Genomic DNA, 17388 nt, shown 5'->3' on the forward strand with positions numbered 1-17388 from the left:
TGCTCTGCTGAACTCTGATGCCTCAACAATGGAGAGTGCTGGTGATTGCAATAATATTTCAGGAACTCCTATCTAATGTGGAACTTTTTACAAAGGCAATAAATAATGTAAAGTTTGGCTGATTTCCAACCAACCAAAAATGCTGCTATAGTTAACTCCTATATTACCACTCTTGCCCCAGTCCCCACGTTACCACTTCAGCATGACCCACTCAATCCTACATTCACTGAAATTCCCATCAAACTCAATAAAAGATGGGACAGATTGTTGGTGTCTGGTGTTCAGTGCCACTTAGTCCATACTCAACATTCAGCAGCACAAGGGAAGTGAAAGAAAGAACCCCAAAGGGAGAGGATCCTTCTCAAGAAAAATCTAGGAAGGATTAGGAAGGGCAGGGTCTCTCCACAAGGACAGTTAACCCCTCAGGACAAATATTTTAAACGTCCTGACCTTGTGATTGGAAAGGTATCAGCGCAGCCAGGAAGTTACAATCACCCATCCCCATCTCCCTGTGGTTTCCTCAGCATTTACCCATTCTCGGAGCTAGATATAGTCAGGATTTCTCAGTGTTTTGCACTGAGTAAAGTACTAAAACTTGTAGTGTTTCTCTTGCTTCTCTTGACCAACTAATTGAATCCCAAGTTTCTAAGGCAGGTTCCCAATATCTGATTGTCACAGTTATTAATATGCAGAACATCCTTTTAAATGAGCATCCTTTAAGCAGTTTATTAATATCTGAACAAGCTTTGTATCAGCACGCACACACATATCAATTTGACTGGAGGACAAGAAAAGGCACTGTCCACAAACATGTTCGCCATACCTCTCCAGCCCTGTTCCAGTGCAGCTACCTCAAAATGAGCTTTGAAAAGCCAGCCTTGTCTGTCACTTCTCCCCCCTTCACAGAATAAGAACCTAAACCCATAACTTCCATTAATAATTTTGCCTCAATTATTATTAACAGCAAAAGACTACCATCTCCACGCTTAGTCTCCCATGACAGCCCTCTCAGTGGTACCTGAGCTGTGCCCTGGTCTGCCAGGGAGCACACACTCCTCATCAGCTGCCTGCACATATCCCAGGCTGGGCTGGAACGTGGTTTGCAAACATGGGTTGAATTCAGCACTACAATACAACAAGCCAAGCCAGCACAGGGTTTGTGGTGCTGCTGTGTAATAGTCAGTTGTGGTCTACATAATCTGAAACATTTCCCCCCTCTGAGGTTGCTCTCACACTTTCATCACCAATCACAGAAAAAACTGCATTTAATTATAACTTCTGATTAATAAAAAGCATCTGCATTAGTGTGATATGTTACCCATTTCTCCCATGTTATTTGAAAACAGAAGCAGATGTCTCTGTATTTAATGTCTTCTTTTGCTGTGTGTGCCCCATTTGGCATCAGCCTTTAAAATCAATAGCCTGTACAACCTAATACCACATAATGTCAAACTTAGAACATGAAGCAAGGTCTTTCTGGCTGCTACAATTGCTTTCATATCCAACAACAGAACACCACTGGCTCACACTTTGACCAACTAAACAGGCTATTCTTCAGTTTGTGATTTTTCCAGTGAATATTCACTGCCCATACTTACACTATGCATTAATGTGCTCTACCTCAGATATAAAATGGTAGTGACTACACACAGGGACACTTTTCTGGTCTGAACTCAAGTCTGCAGCAAAATTTACTTACTGTAAAACTAATAGTCCTTTGTTGCCAGACAAGGTTTGACTTGTTTGGACTACTTCTTAATCACTGCTACAATGGTTCAGTACACCTGTTTTTTTTTTTAAAATGCCAAAGACACTCATGCAGGCAACAAATAAAAACTATAACCTACAAGCAATTCAAGTTCTCACTAACATAAGAAATGTACCATTTTGCAGAAATAGAAACTGAATAATGAAAAGTGCCAACCTGCTACAGAGAGAGCCTTCTAGCTACTAAACTTCATTGCAGCAAGAATTGGTTCAGATAAAATGATACTTCATATGACTGAAGGTAATTTTACACCGCCTAATCTTCATAGTGAGAGTTTAAGACACAGAACAAGAAGGTTTAATCCAGCTAGTTAAGGAAGAACATGATTTTTTTTTTTTTAAAGTGACATTACAATATGTTCTACTGATAGACAAATTGATTAATGCTACTTAATTGTAAGAAAAAAATTTGGGATGGGAATTTTCAGTAACGAATCAGGTTATGAACTTCTATTTTCTTACTTTTCCTACTGTTTTCTTCCTTTGACCAAGATATGGGCTCCAGATGAATCTTTAGAGGAGATGATGTGATTGATGGCATAATCTACTCAGTGAATTCTACTATGAAAGACTGAATAAACTGAAGCTGCTTAGTTTAAGGAATGAAAAACAGAGGGGACAATAATGACACTTCCAAACAGTTTACATAAATAAATACCAAGAGCTGTTATTTTTCTCTTTGCAGTAAACTGTTCTTGTTTATAGCCAATACATGAAAAACCACTCGGATTTAAATTTAATCAAAGGTGATCCAAATTAAAGGAGGAAAACTACTCAGAGAGAAGGCAAACAAAGCCTGGGTACAAATTGCCTGAGGAGATCCCCGGCAGCACTGATACCAATCCTAAAGCTCTAGCAGGCAAAACGAGGTGTCACTGACCCTTCCCCAGGGCAGAGGAGCAGAATGACAGACCAGTTGCCCTCCTTTGATCCTGTGATTTCCAGGTAACTTAGTAGATAGAAGAAATCCTGCCTCAGCTCTGTGATAATGCCAAGAAATTACAGGTAGCTACAGGATTCAGCTGAAGTGTTTTAGAACATCTCAGACACACCACATACACAGAGATCCCTGATATTAAGTCTCTCCTTTTCTTGCTTTAAGAACTACCCATTAAAAGCACACTCTAAAAGGAAGAGTCTGTGCCTGCAGTGGAGAATAAGTGAAATGCAAACTGAATTTTCTTGCCAAATTAAAGTCATGAGAGTAAATTATTTAAGAGACTCACATAGCCTGTAAAAAAGAGAGAGATCAACCAACCCATCTAATCTACTTTCCCATAGTTCACGATTGATTCCTTCTCTAGGTGACCTAGACTCAAAAAAATCAGCAAAAAGTATGAGTACACAAGGTATAGAATTCAATGCCAATTTCTAGTGCTGCCTCTGTCAGAATTTTGAAATAAAATCCACATCTCAGGATTTCAGCAGCAATTGTTGAAATTATACTATGCAAGAATGTCCCTAAAGAGGAATCATCACTTGTACTGAAAGCCACAACTATTTAAAGCATAACTTGTGTGGGAAGATGATGGCAGACAACGCTTTACTGATCTAACAAACACTAATTTTAAATACTGTAGGTAGGGCACTTCATTCTATTAAACTGTAGCTTCAATATAAATTACTGTTCAGGAAAGTAAGGAGGGGGAAATGCTTAGATCAGAGGCCTGTTTAACTCAGTACTGTTTTTCTGACTGAGTGGAAGAAGCAAAACTTTAGGAAACAATGTAAGAACCAGGACATATTTGGAGGTATCCAGGGACCTTCTGCTTACAGCTATTCAGTAATTTAAGGGCTTCCTTCAGCTAAAAGCCATATTGCAATTGTTTTTCATACCCACTGCTGGATTTACTCTCTATGAATACAATTAATACATTTTTTAGCATATTTTTAATCTTGGCTTCCAAAAGATTATATATTTTGTATTCAGAAAGTGCTTCTCTGCTCTGGTCATACATGGAGCCTGACAATTTCATTATGTCTCCCAAATTTTAGTTTGTGATAAATGAAGAATGATCATTCTGTGTTCTCCTCCACCATATTATACTGTCTGATTTGCAATTGCTAACACAATCCAGTTCCAGGATCTCTTTCTGAAATTCAGCAGTCCTAATCTGTTCAGTTTCTTTTTGTAAGGAATTCCTCATTCTCAGCACCTTTTCCACTCCTACATTCTTACACGGGTGTTCAGTGCTGCATACCGTACTCCAAATATGAACTAATGATGGAATTTCACAGTAATAATGATTATAATGCTTGGTGACAGTATATACCTTTCAGCCAGCTACATAATTAAGCTGTTATAGCCTCAGCCCATGTTAGTAAGTATTCTGTAGATATTAAGCACACTATAGCAATCCAAATTCAAAAGTGAAAAGGGATACAAAACAATGGCAAGCTTTAAACCTGGAGATATTTAAATTGAGACATTTCTGGTATTTCTTACCATTTCAGTTTAGATACAATAATGTTATTAGATTCCATAGATTTAACATATTATCCAGTAATTCTTTTTTCTGGGTAAATGCCCAGAATGGAAATGGACTCATGAACAAATTAACTACATCATATTCCTAAATATACATCTGAAAGGGTTATAACAGGCATAAATGTGTGTTTCTCAAAGCTTTATGGTATTACTTTCACCCAAAGGCAAAGAAATTGTATCCAGAAGAACATTTTATCACCTGCTCAGAAAAATGCTACTGGTGGTATTCACGGAGTTAACCCATATTCATATATTGGATGCAAAGTAGAATTAACAGCAGCTTACTTTCAGCTGCTACTACCTTCTTTGTCCTGTGCTTCCCAGAGCAAAGAGCCCCTGTAAATTCTGTTAATATTCCCCAAAACCCTTCAGGCTTTTAGGTGTTTGTTCATTGTCTCTTCCATAGTCCTACTTCTCATTACCCCACCCATGATAACCCACGCTATGGCACCAGACTGTCACCACTGTTACTAAAGGAGTATCAAGGCATTTTGAAAACATGACTCCTTATTTATTCCATTACTCCAGGGCTGCACGTTCTCTATCTTACATTTCTGACTAATTAAAGATTTCACTAGGGCACAGCCTGTCACAAAGGCTATGCATGCAGCTTTTACCAGAGCCAGGCTCAGACTGTCTGAGGATTCAAAACAACAGTAAAATAGTATATTGATACTCTTTAAAATGCATATGTCATACTTGAGATGAGATGAACACAGCATTCTTCATGAACATTCACTTTTTGTGAATATATGAATCAATAATCAAGCCACAGGCTAAGAGCTGGACTTCACCTTCTTGAAATTTCAAGAGTATAAAACAAAAGCAGTCAGACTCCAGAAATGAGACCTGAACTGCTGCTCAGGGCAGAGCATGCCAAATTTTGAATGGGCTGAGAGAATGATAGTTTAGTTTTAGAACCTGTTCAAGTATAACATTATTGTATTTCGCTGCCAGTGTTGTAAACACATCTATAGAACGCCTTTAATTCCTTCACCAATCTAAGCATCTTAAAGGAATATTCTTCCAGCATTAGCTCATTTGATTTCCAATAAAGTCCATACCTATATAGCTATGACAATTTCCCAGCAGCAAGGCTTTACAGTCCATTTTATATATGTTCATTTGAAACGACCATATTCTTTATCCCTCTTAGAAGAAACATGTGGGACATTGGTGGCTTGATAAAAAACAATCTACCACCCCCCCTAAAACTTGCAGATAACTTCTCTCAAGACTAGCAGAAAAATGGAGCAGAGGCCAAACAAAACATCATGACACAATGTGTACATGGCTGTCTGGTTCGTGTGCTCAGCTATTTTAATCCTTCAGTGCATTTTGGAAGCCTTTAATCAGAGAAGTAGTAAACCATTTGAATTTTACAGTACATGGTAAGTGTAAATATTACCAGCTTAAATGATTTGGGTTTCCGTTCTTTGTATAAAATCTCTGTCTGAACATCTGTGCCTGTGAAGATTAAAGGGCTAAAAAGCCTGGAAATAGAAGACCTTTGTATTCACAAATCACTAAAGGGAGTTACAATGCTTGGACAGCTTAACTGCCCCTTCAACCAACTCTGACCACATCTGAAGAAACCTTAACATTATTCGAATAGTCCAGAAAGTAAACAGCTCTGAAAAACGTTCAGAACAGCTTTTGTGCCAACAAAGTTTGAAGTTTCCCCAAAGTTTAGCTAATTTTTTTATACCAAGACCACCTCCATTGCAATCTGGCAGATTACTGTTTTAATGAAGAGATTTCTTTCCACTCTTCTGTGAGATCATTAAGTGCTTTCAAGTAACAGACAGCTCACTCCTGACCTCACTTCTACCACTTCTACACAACCATTCCTTGTCCATTGCTTCTCATTTACAGGAAGGTAAAGATGATAGCAATCAGGCCCTCACTATATCACAAATTAGGTTTCTTTATTTTGAGAAGTATTCCCTCACCATTCACTATCATTTGTGGTCTAGGTCATAGGCCTAGGCCTAAGTTTATACTACCCTTGGCCTCCTCTAGGCCAGCCATCTACAGCTGTGACAAAGTTGTTGCCATTCTGTTTATTTCTACACTTAGAAAATTTATTTGGGATCTACATCTGGTAGAAATACATGTTTTATTTATTCTGTAATTGTTGTAACACCTCTCCAGATCTCTATGTGAGTCATCCAGCCATCACTCCAGAAGCAGAAAGGACAAGCTGTCATAAAATAGAAAGCAATATTCCCTAACAGAACTCATCTGTGAATCCAAAAAGCTCCTCTTCTTTATCACCACTCTCATCCAAAGCTTGGACAGAACTAGCATGCAGAACTCCTCTGAAGGAAGATGAGAAACTTATCTATGACCCTGTAAGCTCACTGGCACTGGAATCCAACTGGAACTGTGATATTTTCATCTTCCAGAAAAACACAGAACTCCTGCTCTGAGTTTAAAGAAGTCAGTATTTTTTAATTTAAATATGAAAATGAAAGTTCAGAGGTCCTTGATAAAGCAAGTAAAAAAACAACAAAAATATTGGCCTTGATTTTTCAAAGAGTATATTCACATAAAATAATGTCTCCTTTCCACAAACAAAGACGAATTTTATTTCCTAACCACTTTAATCCACAACATCAAGGACAGGGAATTAGTAACAACACAGAGATAGCAAGAAAATTCTTTCAGCTATTGTTCTAAATATTCTGTTGTACCAAAATGCTAATTTTAAAGGAAAAGTCTTGTAATGGTCTAAATCACATCCCGTTTCCTAAGGAAAACTGCAATTAGAATAGCAACATCATTAACTAGGAAGACTCTATTTTACCAAAGGTTATGAAAGGAGCAGGTGTATATCTGTACAGTTAAAGTCAAGCATCTGTGCTGAAGGCAAGCAGATAAACTGGCAAGTAAAAATCTCCAAGAGAAATATGGACTCCCTTGTGGTTTGAAGTGTTTTACGAGTGATAAATATGAAAATGCAGTCATAATGGACAGCAGTTATCCTATAAACAAAAACATTACCAGAGAAGAAGGGGTGACACCTCTAACCATTTGTTGCAAAGGAACAGCAGCTGTGCAAATCCAGTGATTTAGCCTGTCCAGTGCAATCCAGTTTAGTTACACAGCCCATCCAGCCAGACTCCAGTGGCTTTGCAGTAGCTCTGTTAGCAAGAGCTGAGTTCCAGCTCAGCAAATCCTGACAAGTGACACTTGTCAGCATAACTTGACTACTTACTAATTTACACTAGCGGTGACTTGAGTTACTGCTGGCTGTGGGGCAGAGCTCCACCCTGCCTGGACTGCAAGGAAGAACACAGCCCTCCCTTCCAGGCCTCTGCTTCGGAGCTTATTTAAAAGCAAGGTGGTGACCAGCTGTAGTGGAGGTCCCAGGGTGCTCCTTACACCTGTTAGGCTTTAGTCCTGGTGCCTGGCCGAAAGTCAAGCTTAGATATTAACTACTTTGTCTTACTCCAGTTTCCTCCAGCGTCTCAAGGATATAGCAGACTTGCTTCATGCTCCACATTGTACTCTCTTAGAGAGTGTTCAAGTAGCTGAACTCCTCAAACTGCTCATTGTGACCAAATGAGAGATCTTGGCCACCTTTTCCTTTCCCCCGTTCCACTCTTTTCCCTCAGCTCTTGCATCCAATTCTAGATGCTGTTCCTTATTCCTCTTGACTTAGCAGTGACAACCCCTCCAACACAATCCAACACAAGAGAGAGGGGAAAAGCAGCCAAAAAAACCCAAACCAACAAACCCCAACACACATCCCAAAGCTCATTAATCTCAAAATTCTGTGAGGAGTATAGTCACATTCACTTGATAAATAGTTGTTTTTCATAGAAACATTGTGTCTGACAGAGATAACATCAAGTTTCTCTCTTCTTTAATTTTGAGCCAGTAGAAAGTAATCGCACTCAGCCCAAAGAAGCTCAGACTTCTTTAACAGTATTGTATTGCCCCAATGAAAAACTTCTAAAAATAAATCCTGACACTGATTCTATACAATAAAAATCAGTTTGTTAAGACACTGCACCTCCATTGAATTCAATAGTCACCTACAACCGAGTGACAAAAAGATATGGATAAATTCAAAGCAATTCCATTGCTTCGACGCTCCTATTTAGTGCCATAACAGAAGCAAGATGTTAAAACAAAGCAATATTTATGTCAGAAGTTTTATTTGGGCAGATTTTGTTACTATTTACATTACCAGTTTTGCTAAAATGAATAAGGCATAACTATAACTACAGTTTACTTTCTTAACACAGAAACATATGATTAGTCAGAAATCCATCCAGGAGTGACTTCTGGAAAATTGGGAACAGACTTCAATGGTTGTCTAGGAGAAAGACTGTTTATAGTTAACCTTCAGCTCACCACAGTATGACACTTATCAGATAAGGTTAAATTTCAATAAAATAAGCACAGGAAGGGAGAACAGAGCTTGACTGCATCATGAGCAACAGCAGGGCTGTTCATATGTCCAGTAGTGAGGACAAGGCAAATTAATTGTTCAATCAGTAAGAAAGATTTCATTTTATCCAGCTGCAGAGACCCTGGCTGATTTTAAAAGGTAAGTGGCAATTATTTTGTTTCACATAACATTTCCCCTTTATATCCTATTGTTGATGAGTATTTTGGCCTTACAGAGTACACTTGATTTTAGAAATTACACAGTATGCATGAGGAAATAAGTTAGATTATTTAATAAAAGCTCCAAGAGACTTCCAGCCAACACTGCAACTCCTGTCTTCAGCAAAAACCCATAATAGTCCTTTGCATAAGAATTTTTATTTCTATCTAATGAACGTACCACGTACGTTATTTACATAACTGTACAAACCTGTGCAATTTACAGAGATAGGATTAACAGAGTAGTGCCCTAAACTCAGATGTAGGAACATATAAAGATGGTTTTTGTTTTCAGTTTTTGTGCACTTCTGACAGCAGAGACAGTGTTGATTCAAGTAAAGAAGCTTAAAAGCTACCTCTATATAAATCTCAGGTAGACATGTATTTCTGGAACTAGAAAGTCTGAACCGGTCAATTGTGACTTTATACGTCTGACAAGCTTCCAAGACTTCCACTCAAAAATAACAAAGTCTAAAAGCAGAAAACATTGCCCAACCAAACCTTTTCCCACAACTTTCTCATTTGGTTTTGTCATTTCCCCAAGTCTTAATTCCAGTATGTGCACTTCTGTGCCATGGAAGTAATTTGGCTCATTCTTCTAGCTATCAGTCTCATGCTCTTATGCCAGAAACAGATTTTTGTGTGTGCATCTGAGGAAGCAACCTGCTGAGTTCTGCTCTTCCAGATTTGGTTGATGAAATTTGCCTTAAAATTAAAAAAACAAGCAAAAAAAATGCTGCTTGATAAGATCAACTTCTTTCCTCATGTTAAGCTCCTAAACATGTCACTAAGTCAGGAGTAGCCAAGTGGTGCTTTAAGCAGTTGTAATACACTGAATTGAAATAAAAAACTGCTACAAATTAGAGTGAACTACAGATTTTTGTTGAAAAATCTACATTGTGTGAGCCACTGAAACTAGTGTGACTTTAAATGTGGATTTTAAGAAAACAGAATAAAAGATTAAAAATTACAAAGATATAAAAAAAACCAAAACCAAACCAAAACCAGAAAACAGTATCTCACAATGTTTTTAAGTGTACTCAAGTCCTAAAAGAACATCTCAGCTGAACTGTAGGTACCTAAACTTACAACTGGATTTCCATCAACTGCTCTGAGGGATTGTCCTGGGTTTTACCAAATTTTCCCAAAACTTTTAGGGTAAGAAAAAAAATCTAGACTATTTGGAAATATTTAAATGAATCACTCAGCCAAATACTCAAGTCCAATTCTCTGGTTTTATTTCCCTGTCTATAGAGGCAAAATAACCCTAAGCAGGGTGCACAACACAGATTCCATACACTCCAATACTGCAGGTTCAAGCATCAGTCATGCTTAGCTTAATGCAAAATAAACACAGGAAGAATTGGGGTATGGTCTAATGTTTCCTTAGACTTCAGTTCTAGTTATTTGATTCCCCATACTGTACCCATTGAGTGTGTATATGAAAGTTAGCAAACAACACTTTCACTATTCACTATTTTGTTAAAATTGTTCATCAAATCCCTCATCCTCCTCCTCTCCCTTTCTTTCTTTCTGCACAACTGACCTGCTCTCATACAGAAAGAACTCTGTCAAAAAGCAGAGACATCCATCCAGAAATACATGGGAGATGTCAGCAAATACATGTTTGGGTTACTGCAGGAAAAGAATAGAAAGAACTTCCAGAGCTACAAAGCTGAGAACTCCCACTCAGAAACATGACTGATTTGGCCTTCAGAGTTAGTAACAGCCCCTCTTGTCTGGAGCTTATAGGTGGGACAGAGAGTTTGTGAAAAGTGTAATAAATATAAAGTTCCAGTCTAAATGGAATTTGGCATGAACAGAACCCTCTACCATAGGGTCAGAGCTGAGAAAGACAGCCAGCCTTGGGGCCCATGTGAGATTGTCACTAGGAAACTCGTGCCTTGTTCTCAGTGAAAGGGACGTCTCTAAGGTGGTTACTATGCCTTAAGTCCCTGTAACTGGTACAGAACACACTCCAGACCCGTGGCATTTCTCATTCAATTGAAAACAAAGAATCTGATTTTATCTAAATTAATTCCGGGACTTCCCAGAATGAAGCAATTATTTCTCTGAGTTACTCTATTTTAGTTAGTAGATTTATTCCCCCTAAGGCCATTTGGAAGTTGGACTGAATCATCTCTCCACTGTCAGTGTAACAAAAGAATGTCTAATCAGACAGAGTACTGAAACCAGAGCAGCAGCATGACCATCTCAACTGCACAACAAAAGAGAAGAGATGTAAGATAGGCAAAAATACTAAATTGCCCTGCAGTTTAGAACAGAGCCCTTGGACAGCTTGCTGCAGACTGGACTGTGCCAGTTTCAGACCACATCATTACTGACCTTGTTTAACTTGCCTTACAAATAGGCTGCACAAGGAGTTAACAGGACTTCTGTGTTCTTCTGGAACTCTGACAATCAGACAGCTTCAGGTTTCTAGTCCATACCTATGAGGCTACTGTCCAAATAACTTTTTACCCAAAAGACAGTGGCACGTGCACATAAAAAAAAGCAAACCCTGCGAACTTGCCTTTTACCTCCTTTTAACAGTATAGTTTTCAAAAAAATACACCTCTTGAATTATTATTTAAAAATCTATAGTAAAAAGCAAACTTGTTTTTAAATGGATTATTTGATACCTTCAGTAATTAATTGGTTGTGTTTGAATACCAATAGATATGAGATACTAACAAATATTATGATATGTGACCAACACTGATATGAAGTGAATGTGATGAGAGTGTGAAGAGACAGAACAGCATTCAAGGGATCTTGCCTCAGGTCTGTGGCAGAATCAGCAACACCTGCACATTGTTTCTGATAAACATTTGTCCAACACATTCACAGAGACCTACATCATGGAAATTCTAAATATTATCCAGTCAATATAATCTTCTTCATATCCTTACCATGACAAGTCTTTTCTAATGTCAAAACTAAGTTTCCTTTGCCTCAGTTTAAATCTATTTCTTCTCAACTGCTCCATCAGACAGAAAAAAAGCCTTCTTTTTAGTACTCAATAGTATTTGAAGATTATATCTGCCTCCAGCACCAGTCTTCCAAACTTTAGAATAAACAATATGAATTTGTCCAAACTTCCCTCAGAGGTAAAATTTTAAAATCTCTTAAGGATAATCCCTGCTGTTTTCTGTTTCTCTCCAAATTGTCCACTACTTTCCTGAAAAGCAGTGCAAAAACCCAAGGATTCCAGCCAAGATCTCACTAATGCTGAGCAGGATGGAAAGTGTACAAGCCTTCTTGGGGATGCCAACATCTAGGATGAGTGAACCATCCACAAGAGCACAACAGGAAATTCCAGCAGTTTCCAGCTCCAATCTCTAGCAATTTGAATAGCAACTGAGTGGTTTGGGTCCAGCCTCTGTGTCAGACATTTCTATCTCTGCAAGAGAAAGAGCTGCCTATGAACAACTGGGTGGTTCTCTACTCACTCCATGTCTGCTCTCACAGGAATTCTTTTTTTCATGTCTTACATGACAAAAATGCTCCAAAGTTTTAGTAACTATTTGTGCCCTATAAATACTCCATACAATGACTCAGCTAATTAACATGATGAGCCTCTTTCAACCATGTATATATTAATTTTAAAGAAAAAGCAACCAAAAAACCCCTATATGCACAAACAGAAGCCATTTATTCCCAGAACTTTATTGAGATTGCATTGCTTTACACATCCTACTCTAGTGTTTTCACATTTACCTTTCAGTACACAAAGTCTGAATGTTTGCAATGCTTACCTTTCTGTGTTCAATTGAAGGCTGTGGGATGACAAACTGAAATCCCAGCACTGCTAGGGAACTGAGAAGTCTGAAAAGGCAAACAGTGAAACAGAACAGATAATTACCATTAATACAAAACACACATCTACAACATTTTACAGGGTTCACACTGCAAGAAAACATTTAAACACTCGAATACCACTGCTAACCAAGCAGACTCACTAAACTGTATGAAATGTTCTTAAAAGATTCTGTTCACAGCAGGCTCATACCTGAATGTATGAACCAGGTTCATACATAGATTCGTCCAGCTATAAAGCAAAAGTGAACCAAATAGAATCCATTGATATTAGCACACATAACTTTATGTTTAAATTTAAAAACTCCTGGCAGTGCATATTTTAACACCTCAGCATTCGGTGTCAAGCTGACATGTGCTTTGCAAGTTTTCTAAAGTGCTAAGTAAGAATTCACCCATCTGTGGACCACATCTGCTTCTAGCTCTGGCTCCTCATTTTACAGTTGAACACTCCACCTTCAGCACACAGGAAACAGAAAAATAGGTTCTTCCCCAGCTGCCTAACACTTGTGAAAATTGAATAACCAAATGGGCACAGAGGATGGAAAGTAGTGAACACAACCAACCAGAGACTCAGGATAAGCAGCCAAGCATCACCCCAATCCCCACATCTTCAGTCTGAAAGGAGTCATAATGGGAACCAAGCCCAAACAAACTGTTCTGTCAAACCTCACCACTGCAGTGACTCCTAGGAGCCTGTTACAAGTTACGCACAGATAGCTCAGTCTTTTGTTTGTTACAATTTGCAACAGAGACTGGTTTGTCTCCTTTTAACAAGCCCCTTCACTAGGAAACATGGACCGGTGTGGCAAAAAGGATCAAGGTATCTTTATTTATACCAGGAGTTTGACTTTTCAGTCTACAAAGAGTGTGTTTCAGACCCACTATAAGGGTAAAGCTGCTAATATTTGCTGAATTTCAATGCAGAAGTAAAATGATGGATTTGGATACAAAATGCATGTGCAAACTAATGGACCAGACAAAATCCTGATGAATTTCCTAATACATCTAATCCAGATGCATTTCATATTCACAGGTCCTTCCTTTGCTCCCTACATAGTAATCCCTTAAACATTTCTTATTATTTCAAGTACTTTCTGAGACAGATTTTCTAAGGAAAAGGTTGGGGTTTTTTTTAATACTAAGCATTTAAATACCACCAATAAAAATATTCTTCTGCTAGGGAGAATGTTTATCTTGTGTTTTCTGTGTTTGCTCTTGCTAATCTACTGCAAAAGGAACCACTAGGTAAGCATCGATTGCACATGGCCTATCATCACCTCACCATCTATGCATCTATCAAAGCAATAAACCAATTAAAGGCTAGAAAAAGTCATTAGTTCTTTACTGCCATGTCAATTTAAAAAAAAAAAAAAAGAAAAAAAGAAACCCTTTAAAAAATGTGTTAGAAGGAAGTCTGGTATTTCACAAAGCTATCATTTGTGATAAAAAAAAATACAGAGGAGGTGGCTGAAATCAGAGCCAGTGTAAGACGCTATAAAGAAATCAGCAGGAGTCAAAACATGCAGTTCAGAGCAGGGCCCAATCATACAGTGGTACATGGAAGCCAGAGGCTCAAATGAATAAACTGATTTGCAAATCACACTTGAAATCAAAGGCAGACATAGACCTCCAAACTGTGAAATTACAGTATCAAGTCTGTCTTCAGCTCACCTGCCTATCTGCTTTCTAAGTGTTTCAGTGATCTCCCAACTCCTCACAATGAAAAATGACAAGCATCTAAGCAGGTGGAGCGCAGTGTCTGACAGACCCAGGCTAGGTCCTCTGCAAATTGTATTTCACTTCCTTCTCAGAATTTTCCTACCCACCCCTGCTCCCTTATGGCTTCTGCTCCCTATAATCCCTCAGAGCATGTGAAAGAAAGTTCAGATTTTCCATATGAAAATGAATGCTTTCATCCTAAACAGGACAGGATTTTTCTGATCGGGCTGACAATCTACAGATTTCCATGTGTAAATTCGGAAATCACGCACAAGGTTATGAGTTCTGAGCTGTATGAGAAATGTAATCTTCAAAGCAAATTACTTACCAGATTAAAGTTTTCAGTTCTAAAATGCAAACTTCTAGTATATGTGTGACTACTCTGTGCCAGGCTTTTCCTGACCATTCTTTAAGGAGGCTGTGCTGCAATCACCATCTGCATGTACATGGCTCAAGGACAATAAAGAGATTTTAGATTTGCTTCTGTATCTGCAGTTGGATCTGTCAGAAACAATGGTATCAAGCTACTATTTCAAACACACACAAAATTTGCCAGGAATACTTAAAACTATCCTGAAGTAAGCCCCTAGCTTCAAATCAGTGTGTGGCAATTTAATTTTTTTAATTTTATTTCCCTCAGCAGCTTGCTTTGGCTAACTTCTCTGGACTAGGCTATTTTATTTGTCATGCGTGACTAACTTTAAGCCTCCCAAGCTACAAAAATAGGCTTCTCCAATTTCAGTGGGTTTGGTTCAGGTATTCTCACAGTGCAGAAAAGCCAAAAAGAACAAGTGCTTCCCAAAATAAGGCAAAACTTCCGAGTATACCTGAACAGGTGAGGTACCAATTGCAGCTGATTGTTGGCTGTGTAACTCAGAACCTTGCTGGTACAGCCTCTGCTCTCAGTTAAGGCACTGTTTGGAGCCAAGCAAAGTCAAACTTTAAACTGTCTCACTCTTTTACTGGCAACACCAACTGCCAGTAATATAAAAACATAAAATATAGACATATATATAAGCATAAATATAAACAACTGGGGAAGAGGGGGAGGCACAAGCACAAAGCCAAGCAATATTAGGTCTATTGTAGGAGTAGCATGAAAAATTTTGCCATCTAACACCTCATTTAGGACCACCTCTCAGAGTTCTTCCTAGTCAGTGCAGCCGGCTAGCTCTGCATGAATGAAGCTAGAGGGTACCAGAGCAGATCCCTCACATGTTGCTGTCCCTTAGTAGCTGCATTTTATGGAGGAATACTACGGCCAAATGTGGATTGACACAGTACTGATCAGTGTGGTATGGCTCTTGGCTCTAATTCCCAACTTCCTCACAAATCTGCTGAACAGCCCATGTCTGAGACAGCTTGGGAGGAGCTGTACAGGCCACCTTTCATCATGGAAAGATAACATTGGTAGTGTCAGTAATGTATGACAGATCCATTCTGGTGGAAAATCTGCCCTGGGATATTAGGAGGGTGAGAAATTGCAATTCAAATATCGATGTCTCAAACTCAGGAGAGGCAAGGTTGGAGCAGAGGTGTTAATGTAACTCCATCCCAGAGACAGAGCACTCAGCTGACATTCTTTGCAGGAGGTCAGCCTGTGTTTGTGTGGCATCAGGGCTGCCTGTCTGCTCTGAATCTGCTTGCCCAAGGACAGGACAGAACCGGACAGACCAGCTTGAAAACAGCTGAATGTTTCCTTTGTTAGGAAAGATGTTTGAAAGGTCTTTCCTATGTTTGCCCACTGGCAAACTGTTTCAGGAATGCATAAGACAAATCCATGAATGAATTGCAGCACAGGTACTAAAACATGTAAATCAGCAATTTAAGCCAAATGACTGTAATTGTTCAGCCTCATCAAAAACACAGGAACTTTCTAGTAGTACAGACCATCACATTGCACACACTAACAGATGCTCTAAGCATGAACAAACATTGAGAACTTTCTTTTTTCACTATCACCAAAGAATGCTATGTCTGGTATGCATATACTTGAGTATTTGGTCTTGAGACAAGATTTCTATTTACCCTCCTACGACAGACACTTTCAACAGCAGAGCAAGAGACCACCAAACTGAAATTTACTGCAGTGTGTTAAGAGCATATTAAATAAGATTTTAAATGTTTTACTGCATCACTTACCTCAAAGAAACTATTAAGCTGTCTACCATGATCTTTTAATACAAGGTATCTTGAAGTGAAAAATACCTCTTCACTGTGGTAGAGCACAATGACAATCACACACAAATCCTACAAAAAGGAGAAAAACAATTAACACTGCTTATTCAGTATTTTCCAGGATATGTATAAAATTGCAACAGACAATAGAGATTAGTCATCTTTACTTCAATTCTTGGGATTTTACAGCAATTCAAACCAAATATCCAGCATAAGTTGCAAGAATAAACTGTATGCACACCATTTTTTGCAACAGGATTTCAATATTAACTAAAGTACTCTGCAGAAATACTGTGGGATGCAAAATTTAATTCACATTTCTGGTACGTCACTTGTGTAACAATAAAGCAAACAACACCATTCAAAGTCCTGTGTTAATAAAATCCATAGAACTGAATCTGGGTTACCAACTCCTAATGTACAGTTATATTATTAACACACTCTGCATTTTGTGAGCAATGCAAGGATGACTCTGTGAGTGCTTATACAGTTTGCAGAAAAAACCTGCAGAGCAGTGTGGTTGACTACAGGGGAAAACCTACCCACAATGAAGTTAAATGCCTTGCCACAGTTAAGGAGGAAATCTGGAGTTAAACAGCATTCTAAATACCAGTTTAACTGATCCTTATTTCCAAGTACTCTCAGTGTATCATGACTACTGTGAACACGCAGAAACCCTACCAGCCCTTGGTATGATTATCCAGACACTTTCATTTGTCTGTAAATAATCTCAAGTTCAGACATCTGGGAAGTTCTTATTTTAGTAAATTTTAATCATATATTTGGCATCTAAA

At 38.5% G+C, this 17388-nt stretch overlaps 1 protein-coding gene across 2 annotated transcripts in view; it reads right to left on the reverse strand.

Moving 5' to 3' along the window:
- Positions 1-17388, reverse strand: part of THSD4 (thrombospondin type 1 domain containing 4) — a 248947-nt gene that overhangs the window by 199156 nt on the left and 32403 nt on the right. For both annotated transcript variants that reach the window (XM_023934118.2, XM_086848971.1), the window contains exons 2-3: positions 16559-16666; positions 12634-12703 (exon numbers count right to left, since the gene is read on the reverse strand). In XM_023934118.2, coding sequence (XP_023789886.1) covers positions 12634-12703; positions 16559-16587 — 99 coding nt within the window. In that variant the 5' untranslated portion in view covers positions 16588-16666. The remainder of the gene's footprint in view (positions 1-12633; positions 12704-16558; positions 16667-17388) is intronic.

The sequence above is a fragment of the Cyanistes caeruleus genome, chromosome 13 (genome assembly GCF_971803275.1).
Source record: "Cyanistes caeruleus chromosome 13, bCyaCae1.hap1.1, whole genome shotgun sequence".
Classification (NCBI taxonomy): domain Eukaryota; kingdom Metazoa; phylum Chordata; class Aves; order Passeriformes; family Paridae; genus Cyanistes; species Cyanistes caeruleus.